The sequence below is a fragment of the Athalia rosae genome, chromosome 5, assembly GCF_917208135.1.
Source record: "Athalia rosae chromosome 5, iyAthRosa1.1, whole genome shotgun sequence".
In the NCBI taxonomy this organism is placed as follows: domain Eukaryota; kingdom Metazoa; phylum Arthropoda; class Insecta; order Hymenoptera; family Athaliidae; genus Athalia; species Athalia rosae.
The window spans coordinates 10356535-10382866 of record NC_064030.1 but is presented as its reverse complement, the minus strand read 5'-3'; the positions used below and the strand labels follow the sequence as shown (position 1 = coordinate 10382866).

Sequence of the window (26332 nt, the reverse complement as noted above, 5' to 3'; positions counted from 1 at the left end):
AGGGGGAAAAGTTTTACCGTGTATATTAGAGCTAACAATGACGTAGGACGAGAATTTTAATCAAAACTTATTCGTCTCATTGCCTGAAATTCGTTTTATGTTTATTGGATCGGAGTGGGTTTTTTGCACGGATTATCGAAGACGGTTTTTCCAATTATAGGTATGCGTAAATGACGGCAGAAATTATCTAACAATTATTGATTCATTAACAAAGTCCTGTTCCCTATACAAATATAAATTTTTGTTTTTATCTCTTGAAGGTGTGCCATTCTGACATCTCACGATATCTTTGATAAGACAATCTTTATTCGACAACTAATATTTAAAACTTTACATAATTTTACACGTTACGCGGTCTATATTTAATTTGATTCCTCTTATTCATTTATTTATTTTTATTCTTTCCCTTTATATTATGGCACTATAAATCACTACGTTCACTAGACCTTTTAACTTATGCAGACCTCTTACGTTTTTCATACAACTTTTTATTGTCACACGACTAAAGTTATAATATCGGTGTAGTGTGCAGCGTGCCTTTTTAAAAAAGTCGCCGATTACAAACGTTTATACAAATTTTTGTTTTTAGATGCGACTATTATCTATGATAATGTATCCATGAACATGACTATGATGATGATAATGGTAATGTGTAAAAGAAACTAAAATAAAGGTACGGATACGCGAATGTGTCGCAATGCGTTCATTCCGGTTCCCTGCAACGATCTCTGTAGTATCTACCATGATATATTTATATTGTTCACAGAGTTTCCTCCATTTGTTATTGAATATTTATTCAATAATTTAGATGCTTGTTTGAATCACTCATTGAGTTTTTTTTTTCCACTTCATTCTTTCAAGTTTTATCTCTATTATTTACTAATAACATTCTCACTCGCATCACAGTCATACGTTTCACTTGTCTTTGGAGCATAATATAATCTCTACAATCTGGACGCGTGTAAAGTTGATCAAAGGCGCTCAATACACGGGATTACATCCGGTTGTCGTGTATGTATTTTTATTATGTTATATATATATGTATATATATGGGATCAACGAAACGTGGATATACCAAACCCAGAATTAATCAAAAATTGAAAATATCTTTATTCCCGACTCAACCGTAAAAACAACTTTTTTGACCTGAAAGGCGAGACTAAAGTTGAATCTGAAGAAAAGTAAATTTGCGGCACGAAGAGTGGTCTCTACGGTTGAGTCGGGAATAAAGTCCTACATGCAATGCAGTAATAAACCTAACCATTCCTTCGGACTTAATGCCCTCCCGAAAATTCCCTCGAGTGAATACTGCCCTCGCTTCGCTCGCGCAGTGAACTCACCCTCAGGAATTTTTCTCGGGCAGTACAGACGTCCGTGGGAATAAACTGTAGCTTTATTTCCTTGTTGCATAATGTACTATTTTTTCAATGCATATTTTCATTGACAAGTGAGATTTTTGACATTATTTAAAATTCCACACACTTCATTTAGCTGGCTGCATATAAATTTTCTCCTTTTACCTCTGTTCTTTTGGCTGTTTATAGCTACGATTGATTTCAATCGATACGATCACAGGCTCTAAGCTCGATTCCATTTTTGTTCATATGATTTGCCATGAGTCTTAGAAAATGCCAGGAACCATCTGCCCCTATTTGCACGCACTTACTGTACACTTGCTCTTGGCAAATACCAAGTTTAAAATAAATAGGAATAAAAGAGGCAGGAAAAGAGGGGACACTATGTTTTTTTGTCTTTGAAAAAATGTTTGATTCCAACATTCGAAGAGTAAAGATCCAATCTTATTCACAGCATTCCAAATCCCTTCGAGTAATTTATCGCCTTCAGAAGACGGTCTTGTAACTTTTCTATCGTGCCATAATCAGGTAATAGTAAAACGTTAAAGCACGTATGTGCTATTGGTAATCTAGAACAAAAATATGGCGTACTCTTTCGTTATTATACACTCAATGCTACCCTCAAAAACTAGATAATTGAATACATTTCCTACCTATCAGAATCTGGACCATGCCGCGCAATGACCATTTTTAAACGAGACAGCCCTCCAACAGGGACTCGATCACTTCCTGTTGTGAATTGAAGTAACCTTCGTTGGCTTTCTGGTGGAAGCGAGTGAGCTACCCTCCAGAAATTCCTAACAGCTTCACTTTCCACCGTGTAACCACCTTCGTACTCTGTCGCTGCTTCCAGCTCAGCAAAGTCGAAATTCTTACTTCCGCATACCAGCTAGGGAATAAGTCATTCATCAATGTTACATTTCCTTATTGCAAAAATACTGATACCAGAAACAATACCTGTTCTACTTCTTCAGGCCGAAAGAGTAGCGCCAGGGGACTTTCGTCTGTAACCATTTGGAAGCCACGTCTGAAAGCCTTGAATTGTCTTTCTACAGATCTATTTAAAAGAAAATCAGCGTAGAGGTCGACGAATTCTCTTTTGTTCGATTGTGTAACATATATTTGATCCCCATCTTCACGAAGCTCATGGAATAATTCAGATCCAAATACATCTCTGAAGAAAAGATGGGTTAATTAAAACTTTGATTACTATCGCGATTATTTTCCATAAATTTTTTACTTACTTGTAACCGACCCTAAAAGTTTGCATGAACGTATCAGCCATATCTTCACCACTGTAGTCGAGCAGCTCCTTCAAACTTCTGTACAACGTAGGACTCCAATCTTCTAAATCAGCAAAAGCTCCTTTTCTTCCTAACAACTTCCTATATACTACCATGGGAAAGCGGACGTCCAAAATAACGTTATTATAAATTGCTAGGCCTAGGACTACTCCAATCAACGTAAACTGAGCATCACTTTCAAATGATGTGGGGTTGAACCAGGTTGTCTGCGTCTCTTCCTTTGGAAATGAAAATATGAGAAAGCATATAGTCACCCACCGTCAAATATTATATTTAAGTGAAAATTTACAAGCTTAGCACCTGAAGTGTAAACATTCCATAGTCGGGGTTGAAAATTTCTTCGACTACAAGCTGGAAAAATTCTTTGGACACTCCACCCTCATCAACGCCTTGTTCACCCTCAAATTCTACGACTAGCTGCTTTTTTAAGTCTGTGGGATTTTCCATAGCTACCATCTCCAATTCTACAAGTGCGTCGTCTATCAGGTGATCCCTTCGAACCTATCGATGATTAGAAAATATCGGGAGCTTATAATCAATAAATTTAATTCTTCAAAATCAGAGGAAAAACGTGCAACATTTTTCTACCTTCAATCGAAGATATGGATTAGTTGGTTGCCCTACAACGGTTTGTAGAAAACTCATCCGCCGTTCACTGTACATTCGTATTCGGTTATCATAGTAAAGTCCGAGGGTCTTTGTTGCAGGTGTAAGAACAAAGGCGTAGTTCATGAAGCTGAATTTTTTCGGCTGCTCGCTTTTATAGTAGGCAAAGTCTTTATCCATCTCTATGGCGTCACTTAATGGCTCGTTGTAAAAATCGTTGAAAGGTATATAAGGTTTGCGAGCGTCTAACGAAGAAATACTCAATGCTGTAGCCAGCGGATCCTTCAAAGAAATGAATGAGAAATAGCCCATGAAAAGATAAAGGACAAATAACAATGCTTACATGGAATAAGCATATCATCAGAATATCAGACCTGTAAAGCCTGTGAAGGATTTCTCTGCCCTGGAGTTTTCTCGAGATCTCCTACATCTCCTTCCTCATCCCGACGTAGTTCAGGTCCGTCTAGCTCTCCAGCTAACATGCTAGCATAGTACAATATCTTCATCACCTTAGTCGGAGCAGTAATGGTATCAGCGTCTTGGACACAATAGTCTCGTGTAAATGAGCCCCCAATTACCTTACGGAAAATAATAACATTGAAAACGTATTTTCTAATGGTACGTAAATCAGACTCGAGAGCTCTTTGTACCTTGACGGTGATAAGTTGTTGCAAGGCTTGTAACAGCCCCTGAAGTCGAGGTTTTGAATGCCGAGCCCATACACGGGCCAATTTTGCCTGAGCAGATAATGGCAAACAGCTGGCAGCCTTGCATAACATATGCAAAGCCAATTCTAGGTACTCGCTGCTCCCCAAGACTGGAATCTCAAAGACGATCAAAAACACGTTCAGAAGACTATCTGTACTATATGAAGGCACTATGCCAAATACTCTCAAGTCTAGTTCTATATTGTCTGCCAAATTGACTAATGCATGTACCAGAGCTGATTCGAATGCCTCCCCTGAAAAAATACAGATCTAAACAAACGGGTTTTTATTTATTCCAACAGTCAAGCGGAGCCGGAGTATTTCAAATTATTCAATGAAAAGAATCTTAGTATTGAAGATCATTTGTTCTACCTGGCAAAGACCATAACGATGAGAAGGCTCTTCTCACAGCAGGTAAATCAACACTTGTGTCATCGGGATGTGGTTCAGTAGGTGATGGATCACTGCTGTCTTCTTCTTTGTCTTCACCTTGGAGGGATCGTACGGCTTCTTTACTAAGATCTCCTGGGGGTCCAAGGAGAGCTACAGGTGCTCTGTCCAAAAGAGCAGCAAGAGGGGAGTCGTTTTCCGCACTTTTCTGAAAACTTCGACTCAATGCCTCAGCAGATGAAAAGACTTCGCCTAGCGTACGAATTAGCAGAGAGTAAGATCCTTCCGATTTGCATCTCTGAATTATGTCCAATAACTTGGGCTCTGTCAAGAATGGCACTGGTTTACCTGTTCAATTGAAAAAAAAAAAATAAAAGTAATTTCAGCATTGGATTTTAGCAACATGAGCGTGAATTAAAAAATTTTCTTCCCTTTGATTTCAAATGTATACGTATTTGTGGCAAGAAAATTCTTAAGCACTATTGACTCCCACATTACTTATGCGTTACTCAATTAATAAAGCTTGATCAGTAATAAACAAACATGAGTCAAAACTGGAATTTAATAAAGAGTTTATTACAAATATAATACATGAGTCAATACGATGAGGCACAAAGTTATGGTATAATTTTTTTGATAAGTTGGTGCTTGAATGAATTACATCCAGTACTCTCATCCCCTAACAACAAGAGAAATCAGTATCCTTTTTATGCCTCGAGAAACTAAGTCCACAAATACGAGCGCATAATGATTGACCAAGAGGGCATGCACTTAAAAAGGTGTTATTTAAAACTTATTATATTTTGTTTGATGAGATGAACGCTTCACTTTTAAATATTTAAGGTACAGAGTGAGCACAACTAATTTTCTAACGAGTTTCTGCGACTGGCGATTCTCTACTTGTCGGGAATTACTAACCCTTTTTATCCCGAATGATTTCTTCTCCAATGAGCTCCTACACTTCGGTTTATTCAACTGCATCAATCTACCTTCATACCTAGTTCTACGCGGAGGCGCACTTTTAGCATATTTACGACTAGAAGCCCCTTTAGGACGTACTCTTAAGATCGTTCCCGAACTAGACGTGCTATTCGAAACTGTTGATGCTAATCTTGAGCCTTGGATTAGTACACTTCGCGAATCCCCACTCAAAACTTTGCTATTCGACTCACCGAGAAACATTTGGCTTGAATTCGGATGATATATAGAATCTGGTCTAGAAACCACAGCAGAATTAGAATGCGGGCGAACAACACGAATTTTTTTTCGCTTGGTGACTGACGAATTTTTCCGACTACTCTTTGAATTATTGGTGCCAGTTTTTTGAGCACTTTTTGACTTTTTTGTGTTAGACGATAGATTGCCAATTTTCGAAAACGAGCTTTTCTTTTGAGGGGAGCTGCGGCTCCTTAAGATTCTGGCGCAAGGTGAAATTGCAATTGATTTATCACACGAAAGTATTTGAGAATTTTCAGGTGCTACTTGAGGTTCAGGTGATGTGCCAGAGCACAGACATGATGTCTCTTTGACTTTGCAGTTATTAAGCTCGCTCTGTACCGAGTCTCGAGGAAAGACCAGGACGTTCGATGCTACAACTTCAAAGCCTTTGTTTGTTTTGTCGAAGTTTGAAGCAATACCTTCGTCAGAGCAAGTTGGGTTCACACTTTTAACTGGTAAGCTTTTTGCCAGCGATGCCGGACCCGGCTCAATCGTTGTTCTGGCAACTTTATTAGGCTGAGTTCCATCGCACAAACGTGCTTCTTGTGAGAACAACTGTATGGCCTGAGCAGCAGCTTGATTTGGTGTTAAGTTTGTCACCTGTAACAATAATGGTATATTAGTTGAATAATGAATGAAAAGGATTTTGGCTGGTAACACAGGACCAAAGATAATAATGCCAAAAACCATTTATACCTTGCCACTGGAAGCGCAATTCTGATTGTCACATTCAGGATTTCCACAGCCATCAGTTAATTGATAAAAATAACGCTCTATCAGCTTTTTTGCTGCAGCACGCTTCATGTCACTGCAAGGGCTCTCTGCTCCTACCCTGAATCGCAAAGGTAACTTAAGTGCATAATTATTGCAATAAATATCAATGATGAAAGTAATGAAGAAGAAACATTCAAGCAATGTCCTATGAATCAGCGACCAAGTTTTGAAAATACGGTAGTTTATTGAATAGAAGAAAATGATGAAAGTAGAGGACAAAAGAGGAAACTGAAGTACGGGATGACGTTAACATCAAAGAAGAAAAACAGAGGCGTGAGGTCCATGCTAAATATAACCTCTAAAACGTAAAATAGATTGTCACGCTGACATGTCAACAACAGAGATATGGTTTCAGCCATCCCGTGCACCTAAAGGACTGCCGTTAAGCCTCCAAACTATCGGAAACACATTTCCGCCAATTTTTCTCGAATACGTGAACATCACCCTGAAGTACAAGGTCAGGGTTACTGTGAATTGATAAAGACAATTTCGCACGCGACGAATTTCTGAAGGCTGGAGGTCAGTATCTGAAGTTTACAAACAACTTGAATGACATCTAGACCCTTTACTTTGACCTCAAAACATCTAATTACCTGGAAGTCAGATCTTCTCCAGGGTCCTCTTGGCCCTTCGCGCTCATAGAATATGAATAGTGAAAATGTTGGCACCTTCGCTGCCAAACTTTTTACCCGTACACGACGACGACGATGACAACGTACGCCACGCACTACACCCGCGCGCACACAGATGACGGAAAACAGACAGGCGCACCAGGTGCCAGAAGTAAATTTTCTTTAAGGTTTAGTAACAATGGTTATATTTACGTTTACAACTAAATAACCACTGCACTGCTATACTGGTAATGAACTAAAATTTACGTGAGAATCTTTTACAAATAAAACTTTATTATAAGAGATTCGGAAGCTTAACGGGGATCACGACGGTTTATTAATTTACAAAGTTCATCATTGGTAACAAACGAATCTTCGGTATAAAACAACTACACTTCTCACTTCCTATAGCTGTCTTCTGTCCGTGCCAGTTCAACGTGTCGAACGATTCTGGATACCCGACGACTCGATTTCTATCTTTGGCACTTCTTCAATGTGTCCGCTACTGTTTTTCTACCCGCTATCGGACAGCTCGGTCTCCTTTACCTTTCTGTTTCTCTCACAACTTGCACATCTCGCTCACTCTCTCATTCAGCTTCACATTCACAGATGGTGACCACAGTCGACTTGTCGAGATTTTGATCCAATGATCGACCACCCCACGACACCCCTCAAACTTTCGATTTATCAACACGCGTGCGTTCGTTCAAAAATGTTTATTCACTAACTGCGTAGCAATGGTCGATTAAATAAAATCATGTTTTTTCTTACCTCTGCCGAAAACTGCCAACTCATAATGAACAATTTTTCATAGCTACTCAGGGTTTGGACGGATACTATTTTTGATCTCTAATCAGCAGCTCCCATTTCCTTCCTCCAGTCGAATCAGTAGAATATCATTTTTATTTGGTACCCGACAAACTATCTGACGTGCATAGCGGGTAAAAATATTCTTGAATAAATAGAATACGTTAGGTACAAAACGATATGCATATAAGTATATATAATTCAATATATATACATATATGAAACGAATTTATTTAAATGCTTGACAGCCGTAGAAGTGTCATTAATAGATAGAACAATAATGATAATAATCAGCAACGAGTTACGAAGCTGGTTTACAAATTGTGTTTTTCGGTTAAAGAAGCGTGTTACGCGTATCGTACGATGGGAGAAGCGCAATTATAGAATGGGTAAATGAATAAAGGTAAATTAAGGACAGAACGACACGGTATTCAACAATGGCCGCGGTCTGGCACCCGCTTTCGTGGTGCTGCCTTCAAGATATTATCCACTCGTAGAATCATCTCCGCTGCTTCAGAAGCACTGAGTACCACTTGCCGCTTTACAGCCCACGATTCCGTAATACCAAGCCGTTTCATGCAGCCCACTTTGCCTTCCTCCATATCTGTTGCAAATAATTCAGTACAATTTTATTAATTAAGAAATTCATGAGGAAGGTATTTTGCATCCAGAACATTGAATACTCACCCAGTCCCATTGATCCAGCTCCAGAATTATGAGCAGCTCTAAGTTCGCTCACTAGCTGAGCAGAATCGTACCCAGCATTGTCTGCAATTACGGTGGGTAACTGTTGAAGGGCTCTAGCGTACGCCTCCATGGCAACAGATTCTTTTCCAGGAGTTGCAGCAGCTGCTTTCATAACAGCGCATGCCATAGCCATTTCACTGCAACCTGGAAATAGTTACAGAGATATGAAATGGAGTCTCTGCTCTCGGTGTGTTAGAAATTATGTACACAAGTGAAAAAATATTTCTTACCGCCACCATAAACTATCTGTGACTCTCGTACTGTAGCTGCTAATACACACAGTGCGTCATGTAAGGAGCGCTCAGCTTCGTCAAGGATCTGCTGAGTAGCACCTCTGATTACGACGCTGCAAGCTTCACCAAGCGCGACGCCCGAGAAACGCAGAAGAACGTCTTCACCGATCATTACCTGTAATTTGAGGAAAAAATTCAATCATCTTAATATTATGATCAATTTATGTTTGAAGATACTTTCATTCAATGATGCGCATACCTGTTCTATGAGGTCGCACTTTCCAAGCTTCACCATCTCGGGATGATCGAAGGTGCTCACTATATCTCCACCAGTGACGAGAGCTAATCTTTCAATGCCATCAAAATCTGCATGCTCAATGGCCATGAGACCAGCGTCAGCGAACAGTTGTTCCGGGTAGTTGTAAATTAACTGCCTGTTGATGAATACATTGCAGCCGTGCTTCACTATCTTGTCAACCTTATCCTAAATTCGGTACAGGTTTCATTGAATTAGAACTTTTCGTGGAACTCAATAAACTCAAAATGTTTGATACAACTTCAGTACCTTCATCTTTTCCTTCTCTGCCGTTTCTAGTTCGGCAATTTTGGCCATTGAATCGACTCGCACCCTGGAGCCAAAGACCTTGATTTTATCGGTATCCATGGGTGTATTCGCTATTAAAATTCGGGCATCCTGGACCCTCTGTGGCTGATGAACACCAGGTTTCTTGTCAAGTAGAAAACCTTCATCGAGAAAAGAGTCTGCCAGTGTTGCACCTCGCTTCTTGATAATCTGTATCGCCGACAAATTTCCTGAGCCTTTCAGACGAAGAACAGCATCGACTGCCAGAGTGCTAAAATGCTCCTTATGCTGAGAGAGGATCTTTGAACTAAGTGTTGTTCGTGCAATGTTCATGAGATCTCTGCGGAAAATTGCTGGATCTGCAGAGTTGTCTGTGGCTGCATTTCGCAATGCCTCTCGGGCTACCACTGTAGCGCTGCGCCATCCAGCAATAATAGTTTGTGGATGAATCTTTTGGTCTATCAACTTCTCAGCTTCTTTTAGCAACTCAGCAGCTGTAAAAAATAAAAATAGGATTAGTGAGAAATCAACAAATTTTACGCAGTATTAAAGTGATAATGTATAATTGGAAAAACAACAAACCTAGTACAGTTACAGAAGTTGTTCCATCTCCAACTTCATCATCCTGCACACGGCTCATATCGACTAATATTTTTGCTGCTGGATTGTCAACGCCAACACTCTTTAGGATAGTAGCTCCATCATTAGTAACCTGAACTTGACCAGCAGATCGTCCATGAGCTACCAGGATTTTATCCATTCCTTTGGGGCCAAGAGTTGATTTGACCAGTTCGCCAATTGCAATGGCTCCTACAAAGGAACTCAATCGAGCAATTTCAGCTTTCTCCTCTTCAGCCTCATTTTTCAAAATCCTAACAGGATTAAGGGACACCTAAAAACGAAAAGAAAAGGGTTTCATGTCAAATAAAGATTATTCAATCTTACATCATCTTTCACAATTCTGATGATCTTCAAATAACTAGTGATTATTTTCATTTAATCGAGAGGTTAAAATTGCTAGGTAGGCGAGAAAAGGGTGCTCCGAAAATTGGGGAGTGCCATTAGAAAGTGGGACTTGAGTGTCATTTTGTAATGCATATCAATAACGCGAGAAATGATTTTGCTCTGAAATTTTCAGTCGGCAAGAACCAAGACACGTGCAGTTCGTGTCACGCGATCGGCCATAGTTTTGGGTAGGAACGCCGCACCGTCAATGGTAAGAGGACGAATGTCGCCCATTCTAAGATTCGGATTTAGACGAATCTATGAAAATATAGACTCCGGCAGAGCGAGTTGTTAATTGAATATTTATCAAAACGCAGTACTGACCATGATGGTTCGTGTGAAATTGTAAATCAAATATCCAATTCAGAAATCACCGCCTCGGAGTTGCTTGCTTAGTGCTGTTCAATGATCGTGATGAGGACGGGTAGCACGAAACAACGGGGAATCAAGGGGGCACCGCAGAAACAACTAGAAACTTTACAGTCGGATGCGATCTGACCAATCACAACCACGGATCTTCAAAGTCTTACAGGGTGCCAGGTAGAGGGCTCTACATGGCTTCTACTCGTGCCGAGCTCGCCCTTTGCTACCAAACCAATTCCAATTACGGTCATACTTTCGTTCATGCGCTGACGCGCGCCGCGCTCGGATCTGCGTGTCGAGGGTCTGCAACCAACAATTGCATGGAAATCCAAAATAGGCATGCCTAACCCACTTTCTGTTCATCTTGTATGATACTTCACTTTTGTAAGAGAATGTTGAACTCGATCTGCAGTCGGGGAAATTGCCGAATGGGTTCTCGTATCGTTGACCGAAGATTAGATCAGTGCACAATCCATATTCCCCTTCGGTAGCGACTTCCACGAGGAGTAGGAGAACTATCGAATGCGCATTACTCATTCGAATTTCAAAGTCACTTCAGAGGAATGCAACGCAACAATTCTGAACACAATACTTCCTACAGAAATCACTTCTTATACCAAGCTATCTCAAAATGCCAGAGCAATGCGTTACATAAATCTGACTCACCACTTCACCTGCATAGAACGCGCGCACGTGCGCAATACCGCACCAAATCTCTAGGAGATTTGGATCCGTGAAAGCTTTTCCCGTTCCTGCGCCGAAGCCCGAAGAATACAATTAACTCAAACTTTTATAAACTCAAATGAACCCTGTAAAACCATATTTTCAATCGCTGGTGTTCAATGGACGAAACTTTTTGTCTCTTCCCATAGATGATCGAATATAGATGAGCGACAAAAAATATCGCGCCCAGGTAATAGTTGAACATTTTTTCTCACCCTGAATAAATACCCCTTCAAATGCCCAGTGGGGTTTGGGATATATTTCCCTCTTGCTCCGCGGAACCCCACGTTGAGCATAACGTGAACCATAGGAACCGTGCACCCCGAATTATCATTGTCTGCGGGGTTCGCAGGTTGCGCGTTCACAACGTTCCTATGTAGTAGCTCGGTTCATGTACGAGTCGTAACGGTCCGTCGCAGCTGTCTACTTCTTTCCTCTCTCGCCTTACCCCCTCATCCCTCATGATCGACGACAATAGCGCAAGCTAGACGATAAAGTACATAGGTCTAATGCCCTTTAAAGATCGGCTGGATTCAGCCATATGCGTTCACATATGCTGTAATGTGCTCGTATACAGATTCATACTGGATTAAATGTGCATGGCGAGGGTGCACAAGCATTTCCGCGTGCAGCCAATCAATTTGAACTACAAGCGTTGAAAACTGATATTTTCAGTCGCGCAAAGCTCAGAAGAGGGCAATCAATGAAAGCGTAATGGATTATGTATTTAATTTCCAAGCATGGATGAAAATTATTGTAAAATGTCCCGTCTGACTTTCAGTTTTTAATTTAAATATATCGGGTACGAAGTTACGGAACTCGTTGGAGAGTCAGAGTAACAAGAATTGTGTCGCCGAAGGGTGACAGCCAAGGGTGCGAATAAAGGTGAGAGTATAAGGGCGGAAAAACGTTGAAACTGCATACTCGTGCATCGTCACACGAATATCATACACACACATACGTACTGCGATGCATATGGAAACGGATTTCGAAGCATCGGCACGTGTGCACCGAACGAGGGTGCGGGCGCAGATGCATAACATAGCGACGAACGCTGGCACAAGCGGGTGACTCTTTGAATAAAAGGGGCGGACGTCCCTCCCCAAGGCACTGCGAGAATGGCACCTGGCGCTTCGCCATCGGCGTAGCCCGTGACGGGTCTGCTTCTCCTATAGGTGGTTACCGTTTCCAACCATATGCCGGAACCGGGGCACGAGTGAGGACCCCGATGAGGAAGACCCCTCTGGAGGAGCGACCCTCCCCCACGAAATTTCCCCCCGCGACGAGCCGTAACGGCGCGAGCCGGGGGTGCTATCGCTGACTGTATTAGTTGTACGTACAATATTAGGGCGAATGGAACTCGGTGGGGGAAATATCGGGCCCGATTGCAGAAGCGTCCTTCTCTTTTTCCACGGGCCCCTCGATGGGGTCGGCTCAGTAACGCGCGGAACGTCGCGAAGTCAACTCCGTGTTTATCGTCATCATCGTCGTCATCGTTGTCATCGGTGGTAGTGCGTCATCTTCTAGAGGCGGTGATCGTCCGCATGATTTAATCATTATTCAGGAGCTGGAACTATTGATCAGAAGCAAAGTGAATAATATGAGATAAAATGAGTCACTTCAAAAGAAAACAGAGCCAGGTATTCTGGAAATATATGGAGTCCCAGGACCTTGGGCTTCCCGCAACCGACACGGTCGTTGATGTTGACGAAGTAGATTTAATGAGAAAAAGTGAACATTGGGAATCCGTGGTGGACCACTGCGACGGACCGACTTCTAGGCCGTTACAGTTGCCGTCTGAAGAAGAGGAGGAAGAAAATGAAGGAAAACAGAACGAACGAAAAGATCGGCGTTCGATGAGCTTTGAAAAACTCGGTACGATCGAAGCCAATTCCGGAGAATCGGAGGATTTGATGGAATGGCCTGATCAAGCTCGGGAGAGATCGTCGAGTCCAAGAAGCTTCGTTGGTCACCGCAGTCAGGACTCAGGTTTTTCAGATTCCGAACGATCGGAAGAATCAGCGGTCGACGCGTACGCCTCAAGAGTTGAAAGACTGCGCCTCGCAAGGACCAGGAAGTCACGTCGGAGGAGACAAACCGAAATCCCGCAGTCAGATAGTAATGAGCAGTCACTCCCCGTTGAAATAAATCACGACCGGTATTCCCTTGCCAGAAGACTGGACTCACCCTGGGCCCAAAGCGATTGTCTTTCTCATCCCAGACACTCTTCGACGCCGAAGGCAACCGAAACACGGGGTCGCAAACTGTCGGCGTCGCTACCCCGCCGAGGATCCAAGCGACGTGGTAGAAATTCACCTTTGGAGAACCGGGAGGCTGCAGCTGCGGAGGTCAATAGGTCAGTACTCGTATAAGGAACTGGAAAGATCGACTGTGTAGTTTGTTTTTGAAGCAAAGAATTATATACCAGTAAACGAGAAAATTCGGTGTTTGCCCGTTTACGATAATCTTTGCCGTTTTTAATCGAAGTACATAAATGCTTCGAATCGTGGCTATATATGTATCGGTATATAGGTATATAATATACGCTCTTCCGCTTCGCGATGCATGCGAATCAGTTTAACTTGCACATTTATCGGTTGCGTATTATTTCTCTCACGTATCAGAGTATTTCTGTGCCCATATATACATATATGCACGGTAAACGTTCGCGTGTATTTAAAACACATAACAATAGCCCTCACGAACCGCTAGCAAAGCACATCGTTGTAGCTTCGGTAGCATAAATGTTTGGTATGCCTATGGTTGTGATCAGCATTCGAATTGACTCACGCCGGGGAGCCTATAGCGTATACACTCGGCTCAATCCAAGCAGGTGTACGTGCACGTAGAACGTGTGGATTTACCTCGGCATTTCACGAGTGTGTACGTATGTACGTACATACGTGATAGCTCAGCTTAGCGGTCGCGCGGAAGTCGTATAGTTTTGAAAAGCGGGGGGATACGCGGGGCGACCAAACGAACTCCAAAGATTGAGTCAACCTGCGCTACAGTCATCACCTCAGCGATGACCATCAACGACGGAGAATTTTTTGTGACGAATGATGAACCATCGGAACTTGCTTTGAAATAGGAGCGCGGAGTTACTCATACGCACCCACCGGTATACGGGCAGATGAATGAACGTCGAATAGGGGACCCTACGAACCAACCGTCGCGGCGTCGCGTTGCTTCGCGTACGATGATACGACTCGGATAAGGATTCAGCTTGATAAATTCATTTCAACATCCGATTTATACCTGCGACGAAGGTCTGTTTATATAATGCACGTTCGAGACACTTGAGATTATAAATGTAGATAAGTGTAATGGAACATTTTGTTATTACGAAAACTGACTCGTTGCTGCAGGGAGCGCGTTTTGTTACGAATATTTGAATATATTTTATTTACATACATACTTACATACCGACGGCGTAATTATCATTGCAGGAGAGACGCTGACGACGATGGCGAAGCTCGTCAAATCGAGGACTGTCGAGTGCCTCGAATGATCGAGGTTTCGATGGAAGACGGAGAATGTCTTGGAGATTTTTTATACGCTAGCGAACCACCGGAAGACCTCTTCCTGGCTGACGCTGGCCTCGTTACTTCTGGAGGAGCGATCCGAAGGTCGACTCATCACCCCAGAAATCGCAGTGGAAATAACTCCGATAACGTACGCGATCACCTAGCACCAGTGCGAACATGGCTCGGTCACCTTGCCCTTGAAACGGAAGCGGAATGCAGTGCAACGCTGCAGAGTAAAGCGTTGCCTCGGATGAGAAAAACTTATTACGCCGGTACCGCTGATAATGGAAAATCTAAAGATTCTCAAGAAATTCAAGCTAATGACTCAACCCTCCTCACAGCATCGGCTACAGCTGCTGCGACCAAATTACTCGCAAGGGTCGAGCTTTTCCAGCAATGCTACCAATCCGCGATAGAGTGAGTACATATTTATTGGACTCGAGGAATTTTCTTTTCAGGGAAGTTGCTTATCGTTGTTGACATAATTTTTCGTTCTTATTAAACTTTGTAGTAAGTTGAACCAGCCGGGAATTGGAAGGATAGAGCGTAGCTTGGTGCAATCGGTTGAAGAGGAAGCGTTCTTGTTACTCTCCGAGCTCGGAGCACCGCCACCTCAGAGAGTCCGTAATTTGAGCAGTTTTAAAAACATTCTTCGGCAGCTCAGGGATCTCCATAACGAAGTGGACCGCGCGGTCGACGCTCGTCTAGATTTCTACATCGAGGTAATTCGTCATTTCGAATTATTATACGTAGGAAGAGAAAAACAAAAGTATAATCAATATCTCATTATGAAATTCTTTTCCTGTAGCGCGTGGTCCGCGGACTCGAAGAGGCGCCAAGGGAAGAGGGAACGGCTGCTCGGGGCGCTCTAGCAGCAATGACCGTCCTGGGGCTGGGCCCTGGGGGTTCAAGGGGAGGTCGTAGCATCGCTCGATGTTCCGGAGTGCGTGCACTGCTAACAGCCCTTTTGTCGATTCGCGGGCAATCGGTAGCTGCCAGAGAATCGAGAGCCGCGTGTCTTCGCGCGTTGGCCAGCGTTTGCTGTTGTTCAGAGTCGATAGAACAGCTGGTGAAAAATGGAGGCCCGGAGATTCTCGCCGATCTTTTGAGCGCAGAATCGGCTCCCGAAGTAGAAAAGATGGAAGCTGCAGCGCTCATCGTACAGATAACTGCACCGTGGACCAATGCTTTCGGTCTTCCTCATCTTGAATTCTTTGCCGATGAATTTGTTAGATCCTTGACACTATTGGCGGAGGATACTACCTGCTCACAAACGTTGCTTCTTACCGCAGCGGCCCTTAATAATTTGGCCAGTTCTCCGGGGTACGTAGAACCGATGGTAGATTGTAAAACAGTCGCTGCGTTGCTCAGAAGTGTTAAGCGTTCTGGGGGTGGAAGTATCTGGTTGATGGAACAAGTAGCTTCCTTGATCGGTAAACTGGCGAGGTCTTCTGAATTGCATCCCCACTTGGCGGAAGCAAGAGCGTCGGTGGCTCTGGTTTGTTTTTTGAGAATGAGACCGCCCGGTCTTGAGAGCGCGTATAAAAGACTCGAAGCAACGGCATCCGCTGCTCTTGCAAGACTTTGCGTTCATAGGGAAGTTGCACAGCAGGTTGTCGATGTCGGTGGCGTCAATTGTGTTATTCCATATCAAAGTTCCAGCACCGGAGAGTCGTCAAAAACCGGTAATTCACGGTATACAAGGTCGCTCAGAATCGCGTGCAAGAAAGCTGCCCGGCAAATCGACGCCGCTAAAGCATCCGATCGGGCCTGCACTTTAGACCGATGAAAATTCAGCGGAATGGTTCTGGATTGTCTAATCTCAAGCTTGATACAATGGAATATATTTTTAGAGGTGTAGATATTTTCGTATAAAAGAACTAGTATTAAGTATAGATAAAGCATATAACAGAGAGTATATTATTTTAAAATTGATTAGAAATACAATTCGTATCAAGTAAAATGTTTATTAGAATACCGTAACCGTAATTTTGGATAGAGATCCCTTGTCTTTGGTGTATAAAATTATTTCATATCCATAATTACTGTTATACATACAGTCAACTTATACATATATGTATAATATAATACCAATATATCTATAATACTATAAAAATATTCCCAGATAATTAGAACTCTGAAGACTTTTATCATAAGAATGTAATCCATGTGCCATATTTTGCAACGAATTAATTATTTGTAATTGTGACATACCATGTGTTTGACAAAGGAAAAATTGCCTCATCAGTCTGGAATAAAATATTTATATAATGTACAAAAATATCACTGATCGTCGATTTAAATTTGTGACGATTGTTTACACTACTTTCAAGGCAAATATTATAAGATTAATATTATTTCTGGTCGATCGGCCTATTTTTTTCTTTCTTGTTGCACGATCCAACGAATTTCTATTCTTCAAAAAATACTTCTATCCCCACTGTACAAACAAGACGATCGTTTTATCATAATTGGAAGGTCTCGTTATTTCCAGTAAAACTGTACAAGAAGTCGCTGCTGTACCTATTGACGCAGTCTACTGTATCGTAGGATGACTTCATTTGAAACTAAGCTACGAAGGTGTCGTGTTAAGTGTGAGTGTTATTTGTAAGTTGAGAAACATGGAAAATGTCAATGCTAGTCTCCAAGCATTGTCGCAAATCCATATCACAGGCACCAAGTGAACATTTACCAGCGGAAGGCTTGAAGTAGTCCAAACCGCGGCCAATTTTAATCACCCATCCATTGTCTAACCTGTGTTCAATATACGGATAGAAATATGGTTTGCAAAGAGATAGTAGAAATAGAATATACAGCACGATTCACCCACCTCACTTGTCTATCGTGCAGTGTAGAAGAGAACTCAAATTCAAATGATATTTGTCGCATACCAAGACTAAGTTTGAGCTCTTTGAGATTAGCGATTTGGCCCTTGCGTTCATCTGATTCCTGTGTCGTGACTAACGTCACTTTTTTCAAAGAATGACACTTCTGGACACAAAGTTCGCAAAGTCTCAACAGATTTTGACACTGTAATAAAATTCATATCGATATACAAGCATTCAAGAACTCTAGTAGTTAATGTCTCGTTATTTCAAAAAGAGTCTAACCTGATGAAAAAGTCTGATGTAGGGATCTTCGATATGTACATGGGTGACAGAAGCATCAAGGAATCTACCAAAGACAGTGGCATAACCATAGCCAATTGATCCAGCCTCAATTCTGGTTTGTTCTCTGTAGGCACCAGCTGCTTTTTGCTCCTGTATTATTATTTTTATAGTTTCAGCTCTATTCATGTATTCTTCTGCTTTTACTTTGAAATGCTTCTTTTTTCCAGGGTCTCCTGTTTCTGTTTATTTGAAGAGAAATGTTTGATTTTTATCATCAATAATCAGGCTTAGCACACAACCATCTAAAATGATGATGTGTGTACCTTTAATCAAATCCATAAGAATCTGCAAACCCTCTTGATACAGGACTAAAGCCATTGTATACCGCTGCTTGCTGTCCATTTCTACAGCTCTCAATAAAATCGAAACTGCTGCACTTTCCATGATCTGTAAAATAAATTTTCTTTTGAAATAAGAAATGTTCCGTAAATTTGGTATAATTGTTTGGTATTGTTGTCAAACAGTTACAAAGAATGCCGTCCTATGGCGCCTTTTGACAACAGCATTCATAACAGCATTAAACGAAACGTCATGCACAGAGTTTTGTCTGGTAAACTGTGATTCTAACCTGGAATATTGTTGTTCCTACAGTGGTTCCCACGGACGTTTCATGTGCAAGTGAACATTCGATTCAAGTCTTTTCTACTAGACTGTGCTCTGTTACGATCATTGAGCCTCGGGTTTTTGCGATAGCGTTATAATTTCTAATCCATTTTGAGAACTACAGAACGCAACACGTTTACCCATAAATTATGGACCGATGGGAGTAAAACTGGTACCGACAATTCGCGGACGGCGAATAATTCGGTGTAGAGGATTAACGCCGTTAACGACAGATGCCAGTGACCGTATACATCGTGTCACACATTTTAAATTCAAACACGAGCACTGCCGTGCTTTCCAACAAAGTACAACAATTGTTAAAATTAGATGTATGAAGTCTATTACCTGTGCTAGAACCGATTATGAAATCGAGTAAATGTAACGCGCCTGGAACTGGTAACCATTGGGGTGAATTACCCGCGAGAGAAACTCACAAGCAGGAGATAATCACCCCCGACGTGATTGAAAACATTTGGAGACAGGTTATTGAAGATACCAAGGATTCGGGTTTTGATTTTCAACCAGATGTACAAGCAGAACATTTTCAGTGAGTATACACAAGAAAACCGATCTATACAAGGGAACTCATACTCTAAAATTCAGGGTTTTTTTTACAGGTTACCCGCACTGAACCCTCACGTACTGAATACCATAAATCTTCATCAGCGTTTAAGAGATCTGGTAAAAATATTCGTACCTATCCAACAGATGAATTCTGTGATACATAAATTGACTGTCCATGATCAATTTTTTTCAGAAAGATGGAGTTTTTCACGTACCAGCGACTGAAATCGAAGTATTGACGCCACCCAAAACACAAAACTCCTTAAACCCTTTCCAATTTTTATTTCCACACGGAGAAACTGAGGAGGATTCTAATAGGTGATCTCAACATCTTTATTCACCTGATTAATGATGATACCATAGAAATTATATCACATCCGTACTCTTTTCTTAAGTAGAAAAATACCCGAGGGCTCATCAAACCATGACGCGATAATATACCTGAAACCGGAAACGGCTCATGGTTTGCTGAAACATTCCGTTGTTGTTCTACTGGCGCATACCGGGTTTGAAAGTAATGCATTTCTATTATGCCCTTCAAAGATTGAAATTGAATTGATTATATTTTTCCTTTTTTCCTTTCAGGTTCCTCTGATATAGCCATTGAAGCGCTGACGGATATTGCTGAACAATTTTTGAAGCGAACCTCTGGACTACTTAAGGTTGCGGCGGAACAAGAAGAATGTGGTTTTCCTGTAAGTGAAAAGAGCATAGAAAGAAAATTTTCACTGCAATCACGATATTTGATTCATTTCGTAATATTAGGACGTTGTTGAGAGAGTCTTGTGTGAAATGGGTATTGGCGGAGCTCGAGCGCTCCACGATTACTATCAGGAAAACGTTTTGAGATTCGAAGCAAGTATGAAAATAGCTGTTGAAAGGGCGGCAGCTAAACGGAGGAAAAGGGAACCTGGTTCAGGCAGCAGCAAGTGAGCCATAATATTTCAGTAACTAGTTGTGATTTATCATTCTCTTCAAAAATGATTTCTCACCCTATAGGATGGAACAAGACGACGGTTTTAGCGATGTAGGTTTTGACGAACTTGACGAATTTGGCAATGTATGCAGAGAAGTGCCAACGTTACAACTATTGGATCCTGAGCTTGGATTTCCACCGAATCTTGATGCAGGGTTCCAAATGCTTCATAGTCTAGAGCAGGAAGGGTGAGGCAAAGCTTTCCAGTCGTACGTTTTTTACATCACTTCCTACTTTTTCTCTTTTATGATGTCTCTTGTTATCACCCACCTGCTGGTTGACTATAAACTTAAAACCATCGTTGATTATTCCGGCCAGATTAAATAGCTTGGAGGTTGACGAAGAAGAGGTCAACGTGAGCGACTCCCCCAACTCCGTTCGGCTACGTCAATCTGAAGCTCTGGCTGAAAAAAGAAAAAGATCATGAGTCTAAATCTTTAAATAAAGAATTCTGGCTCTCTTTGTAATAAATCAATACTATGAGTCTTTCAATTTTTCCAATTCTTCCGTTTACTCGTCTTCGACATTTGAATTGTACTATTCTTATTTTTGACGAAATGAAGAAAATCATACTCCGTATACAAGCTTGCCCCAGGCACATAATATACTATGACATTTTCTCGGATTCACTCAAAAAATAAGACCATCATTTTCTAATTTTGAGATTTAAATAGGTAACTATTCTGAATGGTATAATGTAAGAAAGACTTAGGACGAACAAAGTTTTCTGCTACTCGTAAATTCCACTCACCGCTATGTTCTAAGCATCGCTGCCGTACCGACACCGTTATAGGAGATCAGTGGTTGAAACTGCAGAATCGTTTGCCCGCCCCAAGTCCCGACATGCCACGCGCGTGATTAAATTGACAACACGACGTCAAAGATGGCAGATCCTGCACCCAGCAAGAGTGAGATTGAGCAGATTTTTAAAAGATTGCGAGCTATCCCGGCTAACAAGGTTTGCATTTAAATCATTAGGAATACAGTGGAGATTCTGGACTCTGTTTCATTTTAGTTTGAAAATTTTAAACTCCAACTTTGATTAGATTTTGTGACCCCTGAATCCATTTCTGGCTCTGACTGTAGGGTCGAGGATATTCATTTAACGTACAGATATTTTGTTTCATAATAATCTATCGCATTTGATAATTAAATGAATAATTTTCTCTCGTTGTTAATCTGCCACGAGTATTTTTTAATTTTTTCTACTGATCGACTATTCAAATATGGAGACCGATTGAAACATGTGTTAACCTTCCCTTGACTTTCCATGTTTTGTACAAGATATCTACCTTGGATTGTGTTACACTATTTGCACGATACTTTTTACAAAAATTGTCTCCAAGTTATGTAGTCGTGGTATTTTAATTTTCAGTCATGCTTCGATTGCAACGCCAAGAACCCGGCATGGTCCAGTGTTACCTACGGGGTATTTCTGTGCATAGATTGTTCAGCTGTGCACAGAAGTTTGGGTGTACATTTGACCTTTGTTCGATCCACTCAACTTGACACTAACTGGACTTGGCTACAATTAAGGAACATGCAGCTCGGAGGGAATGCAAATGCTGTTAGTCCATAAAAGATATTTAAAAATACCTGTTTTAAGCTTTCTTCAATATCTAGTACATGCTTGTTTTTGCACTGTACGAATAGTGGCAAATCATTCTTGCTAAACATATTCAGACATTTACCTTCCTTGAATATTATTTCCATAGACAAAAGTCTAGTTTAATTATGATGTAAATTTCTAAATCAAGATATTCAGTCATTCCTAATGCTAATCACTATAAATTTTTGCTAGAGAAAATTTTTTGCTCAGCACAACTGCACTACTACTGATGCTCAGCAAAAGTATAAATCGAGAGCTGCCAGCCTGTATAGGGATAAGCTGGCCCAAGCTTCTGCTCATGCCATGAAACTCCATGGAACCAAGGTCAGAAGATACCGTTGACAGATTTTATGACTGACAACGAATCACCATGTTCCAACTTTTAAAGCTTGTGTCATCATTATTCTAGTTATACTTGGAGCCAGATCCCGAACAATTACAGCCAGAAGCAGCGCCCGAATTAGATTTTTTCAAGGAGCATGAAACTTTAGAGCAGTCTGACAATTTCTATTCTGCCAAAACTAAGTTTGGAACAGATCCGCCAGTAAAATCTGAGCCAGCTCCTGCAGTTAGTGAGGATACTGGAAATACGTTGCCCTCCACAGCACCTACTACTCTAACCGGTACCACAGGGCCTAATGTAACAGGCGTACTCTTACAATCAGATTCCATTCCTCATCAACCAGACCGTAAACCCACTATTGGTGTCAGAAAAATTCAGCCTAAACGAAGCGGGGTAAGTGAACCTAATATGAAATGTAACTCCCTAAATTTCTTGAATAGTCAATGAATTTTAATACGTTGAAATTTCATATGCTTGATCTTATATAGCTGGGAGCCAAGAAAAGTGGTGGAATGGGAGCGCAAAGGGTGAAGACTAATTTTGACGAATTGGAAAGAAGTGTGGCTGAGGCAAGCCGTGAATCACGAGAAAAGGAGAGTCGCGAGAAGGCTAAGGATGAACAGGAGGCCATTGACACACGCCTAGCTTATCAATATGAGCACGATCTGACGCTTCAGGCAAAAAAGGTAGAAGAAAGGACGAAGCGGATGGATCCTTCAAAAGCAGGGGAGGCTGAACGTCTAGGCATGGGTTTTAACGCACGGCGGTAATTCAATTAGAAATCATTAATACCATTCACCTCTAACCGGTATAAAGTGACAAATAACCTGTTGTATTTCAGAGGTGCTAGCCACTCTGCAGTCAGTGACATGCGCACTATAACTCAGGAGGGTGCTCCAGTTCCATCTCGAATGATTTTGGCCAGTGAAATGAGGTCTAGGGAACAAGATATTGAGATGTTCTTCGATATCGAAGATTTCACATGCTCACCTGCTTATGGAAAGCAGTCTAGTAACTTTGGCAGTTCGCGAAATGATGATGTGATAGTTGTTGCTGAAGCAGATGTACCTCGGCGATCGACACAGCAAACCATTAATAAGCCTCACACCGAAGAACGGGAGTCAAATGATTACGGTGGTGAAGCCCAGAAAAAGTTCGGCAGTGCTAAGGCTATTAGTTCAGACCAGTACTTCCGCAATAGTAATGCCGATGGAGATGCGGTCAGTAAACTCCGTCAACATTTGTTAACACTTCTGAAGTTTGTTCAGACTACATCAAAATACCGTGAATAATCAATGATTGTTCTCTTCGGATTTTACAGTGGGAACGTAAGAGTAACTTGCGTCGGTTTGAAGGATCTTCCAGCATTTCATCAGCTGATTATTTTGGCGATGGGTCTAGCCACGGTAATGGACAATCGATGTCATCTGGACCTATGTCTTCTGGCGGTGGCAGATCAGTGAGACAAGGAAGTGGTAGCGTAGATTTGGAAGAAGTGAGGGAAAGCGTTCGTCAAGGAGTTAACAAAGTTGCAGGCAGGCTCAGTTCACTGGCCAGTGCTGCAGTATCCTCCATTCAGGATAGATATGGATACTAACTGAAAACTATTCGTGTAATTTTCAATAACACGTATTATAATTATACTTATTTTGACTAGGCATTTCAAATATTGTTGAGACTTTTCCAATCACTGTTGTACGGAAATGTAAATAAAAATCTACTACTAACCACACGATGCTTTGATTGTCTTTCAACTTACTATCTAATTGAACAACTCGTTATGAGTTTTTCAAATTTATATAAATCTGATGACATTGAGATTGATATAAAAATGCTGAATTCTATGTATAAAAATATTTATAGGTCTATCAAGTTGTACGATTAAATCGCTAATAAGTAGCGTCGACAATAACAATTAATAATATAGTATAAAGACAATGTTGACACAATATCGTAGATTAGAGATTGGGACAACTAAAAATTTCAACAATTAACTAAAATTTAGCAGCATAAAAGACTAGCTAAGTATCGACACTTGGTGGCTGTCGACACCTCGCAATCAGATGCGAATATGGTTGGCCGTGTAAAAAACACACGAGGACGACGGTCATGTTGTCGCAACCTGTGCCCATCCGGGCATCTGGCGCCAGGCAGTGGCTCATCAACTCTTCGCAAACGTCTTCGGGATCCACCATGCTCCCCTGGTCCTCTGTTCCATTCTTTGCCTCTTGGGCCAGACGGCTTCTTACAAACGCGACAACTTCTTCGTTGCTCATCACATCCCAAATCCCATCGCATGCCACAATGACGAATTCCCAGTCGGTGGTCACATTGTGCCTCTGTACTTCCGGATATGCTGTAGGGTCATCAATTTTCTATTTTAAATGCTCATTCAAATCAGTACGGTATGAATAATGATTCTCTAACAATATAAATACTGCCACCATAATTGATTTGGTGTAACACCATCTGCTCTAATTAGCAAAGTATAAAATATTGTTATAACCAGTAACGATCTGCTCTTCTGCAGTCTTGCGTTCGTTTCGTTTGAACACAAAATCGCCGAGAGCTCGGGACAGGGCCAAGTTTCCGTTTACTCGGTTGAGTTCCACCCATCCACCGGCTGCTTCAATCCGATCTCGTTCTGCCCTCAAGGACGGTTTGTGGTCTCTGCTAAGGGGCACAGCTTTCCCGCCAACACTTGCCACGGCTCGACTATCACCTGCATTTGCCTAAAATTCATATGGAAATTATAATCAAAGTGTCAATATTAACATGCCTCTGATATCGTATAATATGACGCAACAAAGAATTAAAAATAATTCACTTGTAGCACACACTGAAGCTTATAAATGATTTTTAAACTTCTTTCTCGTACTATCAATTGTCTGTCATCAAAGAATTAAATCGTAATATTTTTTATACATTCATACTTGTTTTAATGACATTGCAAAGCCAAAGATAATAAAACGGGTTGAGTTGTAACTCACGCTATATAAAACACTATCCTTGATGAGGAGGGAGATAACAGTGGTGCCAGCTTGTTCATCTCTTAACAGCGCATCGTACTGCATTGTTCTATCCAATTCTAAGAATCCCTGTTGCATTGCCTCTACTACATTTCCAGCTTTGTATTCTGCTCTGCGTGTTATATATTCATGTAAATGCTTTGCGGCATATTGCGCAACTTTTGCACCTGAAATAATAATGGAACTCAAAAGAAAATTCATGACGTAACTGCTGATGAAATATGTAATTAGAAGAGCTATTCTGGCAGTTGCACACAAACATTATTGTCTTAGCAAACAATACTTTAAGAAAAGATTTTCACCACCATGGCCATCGTATACGGCAAAAAAGGCAGTTCCAGGATCATCTGGTAAGGAAAGTATATGGACATGGCAGTCTTCCATGTTGACACGCCATCCTTGCATGCATGAGCTTCCGACTCTATAATTGTTGTCTCTGCAACAGGCAGACTCTTTGGCGGTAACTGGTTCGCTGAGTGTCTGTCCCATGATACATGTGAATACTGTTGCTACTCTCCCAGTGACTATGTTTATGTCAGTTCCAAGTCCAAATTTCAATTGCGGAAATGATTTAAGTCGATGCAAGTACCATAGGATAGCTGGAGTTTGCAGAAGCCTATCCCATGGATGAATATGACGAATGAGGTGATAGGGGCTAGCGACAAATTTGTGTTAAATGATCCCTGACGTTTCGGCAGTGAGGTTAAGATCAGGTATACATACATATGTTCATTACCAAGAAGTAATAGATGGAAAATGGAGAGTGAGTTGTCTAACCTTTTCAACCGTTATATGTATTAATCTGTCACGATAGCCCCATTCGCGTCTGATTGGATATCTGGCAGAATCACTACACAATCGCTCTTATATTTTGTACCAGAGATTGCAGACTTCATTTCGAGTTGTTTCACCCTAAATAGCCGTAACCGTTCTGTAACACAATTTGAACAATCAGGAGTTCGTCACCTTTCGTCTTCAGTATTCTTTTTTTTTTTAGTTTATCTTCTTTTTTTTCCAACTGTGTGCGACTTCTTGCACAAGATCAATAATTGCTAGTTTTCTTCATCTTCCATCGGTGGAGCCAC

General features: G+C 41.3%; 7 protein-coding genes across 11 annotated transcripts; 3 read left to right on the top strand and 4 right to left on the bottom strand.

Moving 5' to 3' along the window:
* Window positions 1-74: 74 nt before the first annotated feature.
* Window positions 75-7597, bottom strand: LOC105685602 (ubiquitin-protein ligase E3A). Of its 2 annotated transcripts, none has more exons than XM_012399865.3 (12): window positions 6948-7597; window positions 6277-6412; window positions 6000-6180; window positions 4345-4710; window positions 3916-4226; window positions 3640-3843; window positions 3248-3547; window positions 2960-3160; window positions 2600-2877; window positions 2313-2529; window positions 2009-2244; window positions 75-1924 (listed from the first exon to the last, which is right to left on the bottom strand). In XM_012399865.3, exons 1-12 carry the CDS (start codon window positions 6992-6994, stop codon window positions 1804-1806), a joined length of 2598 nt encoding a protein of 865 aa, XP_012255288.2. In that variant the 5' UTR covers window positions 6995-7597; the 3' UTR covers window positions 75-1803. The 2 variants fall into 2 exon arrangements, with proteins under 2 accessions (XP_012255288.2, XP_048511578.1); XM_048655621.1 differs by having other exon boundaries at window positions 7368-7597.
* A 339-nt stretch (window positions 7598-7936) lies between these two features.
* Window positions 7937-11262, bottom strand: LOC105685442 (T-complex protein 1 subunit beta). The gene is made up of 8 exons (XM_012399517.3): window positions 11084-11262; window positions 10665-11006; window positions 9918-10227; window positions 9318-9829; window positions 9012-9236; window positions 8750-8927; window positions 8460-8663; window positions 7937-8376 (listed from the first exon to the last, which is right to left on the bottom strand). Exons 2-8 carry the CDS (start codon window positions 10665-10667, stop codon window positions 8204-8206), a joined length of 1605 nt encoding a protein of 534 aa, XP_012254940.2. The 5' UTR covers window positions 10668-11006; window positions 11084-11262; the 3' UTR covers window positions 7937-8203.
* Window positions 11263-12885: 1623 nt separating this feature from the next.
* On the top strand, window positions 12886-16854 carry LOC105685895 (protein inscuteable homolog). The gene is made up of 4 exons (XM_012400364.3): window positions 12886-13782; window positions 14876-15370; window positions 15465-15675; window positions 15762-16854. Exons 1-4 carry the CDS (start codon window positions 13037-13039, stop codon window positions 16740-16742), a joined length of 2433 nt encoding a protein of 810 aa, XP_012255787.2. The 5' UTR covers window positions 12886-13036; the 3' UTR covers window positions 16743-16854.
* Window positions 16816-18832, bottom strand: LOC105685908 (MIT domain-containing protein 1-like). Of its 2 annotated transcripts, none has more exons than XM_048655627.1 (5): window positions 18692-18832; window positions 18387-18510; window positions 18064-18302; window positions 17784-17983; window positions 16816-17202 (listed from the first exon to the last, which is right to left on the bottom strand). In XM_048655627.1, exons 2-5 carry the CDS (start codon window positions 18505-18507, stop codon window positions 17061-17063), a joined length of 702 nt encoding a protein of 233 aa, XP_048511584.1. In that variant the 5' UTR covers window positions 18508-18510; window positions 18692-18832; the 3' UTR covers window positions 16816-17060. The 2 variants fall into 2 exon arrangements, with proteins under 2 accessions (XP_048511584.1, XP_012255813.2); XM_012400390.3 differs by having other exon boundaries at window positions 17086-17707.
* LOC105685900 lies at window positions 18629-20762 on the top strand. 3 transcript variants are annotated; one of them, XM_048655623.1, is made up of 8 exons: window positions 18629-19273; window positions 19344-19407; window positions 19484-19608; window positions 19686-19804; window positions 19876-19985; window positions 20056-20219; window positions 20290-20454; window positions 20585-20762. In XM_048655623.1, exons 1-8 carry the CDS (start codon window positions 19089-19091, stop codon window positions 20691-20693), a joined length of 1041 nt encoding a protein of 346 aa, XP_048511580.1. In that variant the 5' UTR covers window positions 18629-19088; the 3' UTR covers window positions 20694-20762. The 3 variants fall into 3 exon arrangements, with proteins under 3 accessions (XP_048511580.1, XP_048511582.1, XP_048511581.1); XM_048655625.1 differs by having other exon boundaries at window positions 18630-19273; window positions 20290-20475; XM_048655624.1 differs by having other exon boundaries at window positions 18631-19273; window positions 19689-19804.
* Window positions 20763-21066: 304 nt separating this feature from the next.
* LOC105685916 (ADP-ribosylation factor GTPase-activating protein 2) lies at window positions 21067-23948 on the top strand. The gene is made up of 7 exons (XM_012400402.3): window positions 21067-21224; window positions 21642-21833; window positions 22068-22199; window positions 22285-22611; window positions 22707-22984; window positions 23060-23438; window positions 23540-23948. The coding sequence occupies exons 1-7, from the start codon at window positions 21150-21152 to the stop codon at window positions 23813-23815; spliced, it is 1659 nt and encodes a 552-aa protein (XP_012255825.2). The 5' UTR covers window positions 21067-21149; the 3' UTR covers window positions 23816-23948.
* LOC105685924 (probable protein phosphatase 2C T23F11.1) lies at window positions 23832-26278 on the bottom strand. Its single transcript, XM_012400413.4, has 5 exons — window positions 26025-26278; window positions 25550-25863; window positions 25209-25414; window positions 24725-24950; window positions 23832-24574 (listed from the first exon to the last, which is right to left on the bottom strand). Exons 2-5 carry the CDS (start codon window positions 25734-25736, stop codon window positions 24240-24242), a joined length of 954 nt encoding a protein of 317 aa, XP_012255836.1. The 5' UTR covers window positions 25737-25863; window positions 26025-26278; the 3' UTR covers window positions 23832-24239.
* Window positions 26279-26332: the final 54 nt, after the last annotated feature.

Coding starts and splice junctions, on each gene's coding strand:
- LOC105685916 (XM_012400402.3), top strand. CDS start 21,150: ATGGCAGATCCTGCACCCAGCAAGAGTGAGATTGAGCAGATTTTTAAA. Junction 21,225..21,641: donor GAGCTATCCCGGCTAACAAG/GTTTGCATTTAA, acceptor TTTAATTTTCAG/TCATGCTTCGATTGCAACGC. Junction 22,612..22,706: donor TTCAGCCTAAACGAAGCGGG/GTAAGTGAACCT, acceptor GATCTTATATAG/CTGGGAGCCAAGAAAAGTGG.
- LOC105685442 (XM_012399517.3), bottom strand. Junction 9,830..9,917: donor AACTTCTGTAACTGTACTAG/GTTTGTTGTTTT, acceptor TATTTTTTACAG/CTGCTGAGTTGCTAAAAGAA. Junction 8,664..8,749: donor ACAGATAGTTTATGGTGGCG/GTAAGAAATATT, acceptor AACTATTTCCAG/GTTGCAGTGAAATGGCTATG.
- LOC105685924 (XM_012400413.4), bottom strand. CDS start 25,736: ATGGGACAGACACTCAGCGAACCAGTTACCGCCAAAGAGTCTGCCTGT. Junction 24,951..25,208: donor AGGATAGTGTTTTATATAGC/GTGAGTTACAAC, acceptor TATGAATTTTAG/GCAAATGCAGGTGATAGTCG. Junction 24,575..24,724: donor AGAAGAGCAGATCGTTACTG/GTTATAACAATA, acceptor ATGACCCTACAG/CATATCCGGAAGTACAGAGG.
- LOC105685900 (XM_048655623.1), top strand. CDS start 19,089: ATGAAATCGAGTAAATGTAACGCGCCTGGAACTGGTAACCATTGGGGT. Junction 19,986..20,055: donor AAGAAGAATGTGGTTTTCCT/GTAAGTGAAAAG, acceptor TCGTAATATTAG/GACGTTGTTGAGAGAGTCTT. Junction 20,220..20,289: donor CCTGGTTCAGGCAGCAGCAA/GTGAGCCATAAT, acceptor CTCACCCTATAG/GATGGAACAAGACGACGGTT.
- LOC105685895 (XM_012400364.3), top strand. CDS start 13,037: ATGAGTCACTTCAAAAGAAAACAGAGCCAGGTATTCTGGAAATATATG. Junction 13,783..14,875: donor GCAGCTGCGGAGGTCAATAG/GTCAGTACTCGT, acceptor TTATCATTGCAG/GAGAGACGCTGACGACGATG. Junction 15,676..15,761: donor GTCTAGATTTCTACATCGAG/GTAATTCGTCAT, acceptor CTTTTCCTGTAG/CGCGTGGTCCGCGGACTCGA.
- LOC105685602 (XM_012399865.3), bottom strand. CDS start 6,994: ATGAGCGCGAAGGGCCAAGAGGACCCTGGAGAAGATCTGACTTCCAG. Junction 2,878..2,959: donor ATGGAATGTTTACACTTCAG/GTGCTAAGCTTG, acceptor TCATTTCCAAAG/GAAGAGACGCAGACAACCTG. Junction 1,925..2,008: donor CATGGTCCAGATTCTGATAG/GTAGGAAATGTA, acceptor TTTTTGTTCTAG/ATTACCAATAGCACATACGT.
- LOC105685908 (XM_012400390.3), bottom strand. CDS start 18,507: ATGGAAAGTGCAGCAGTTTCGATTTTATTGAGAGCTGTAGAAATGGAC. Junction 17,984..18,063: donor ACATCAGACTTTTTCATCAG/GTTAGACTCTTT, acceptor ATTTTATTACAG/TGTCAAAATCTGTTGAGACT. Junction 17,708..17,783: donor CTGCACGATAGACAAGTGAG/GTGGGTGAATCG, acceptor TATTGAACACAG/GTTAGACAATGGATGGGTGA.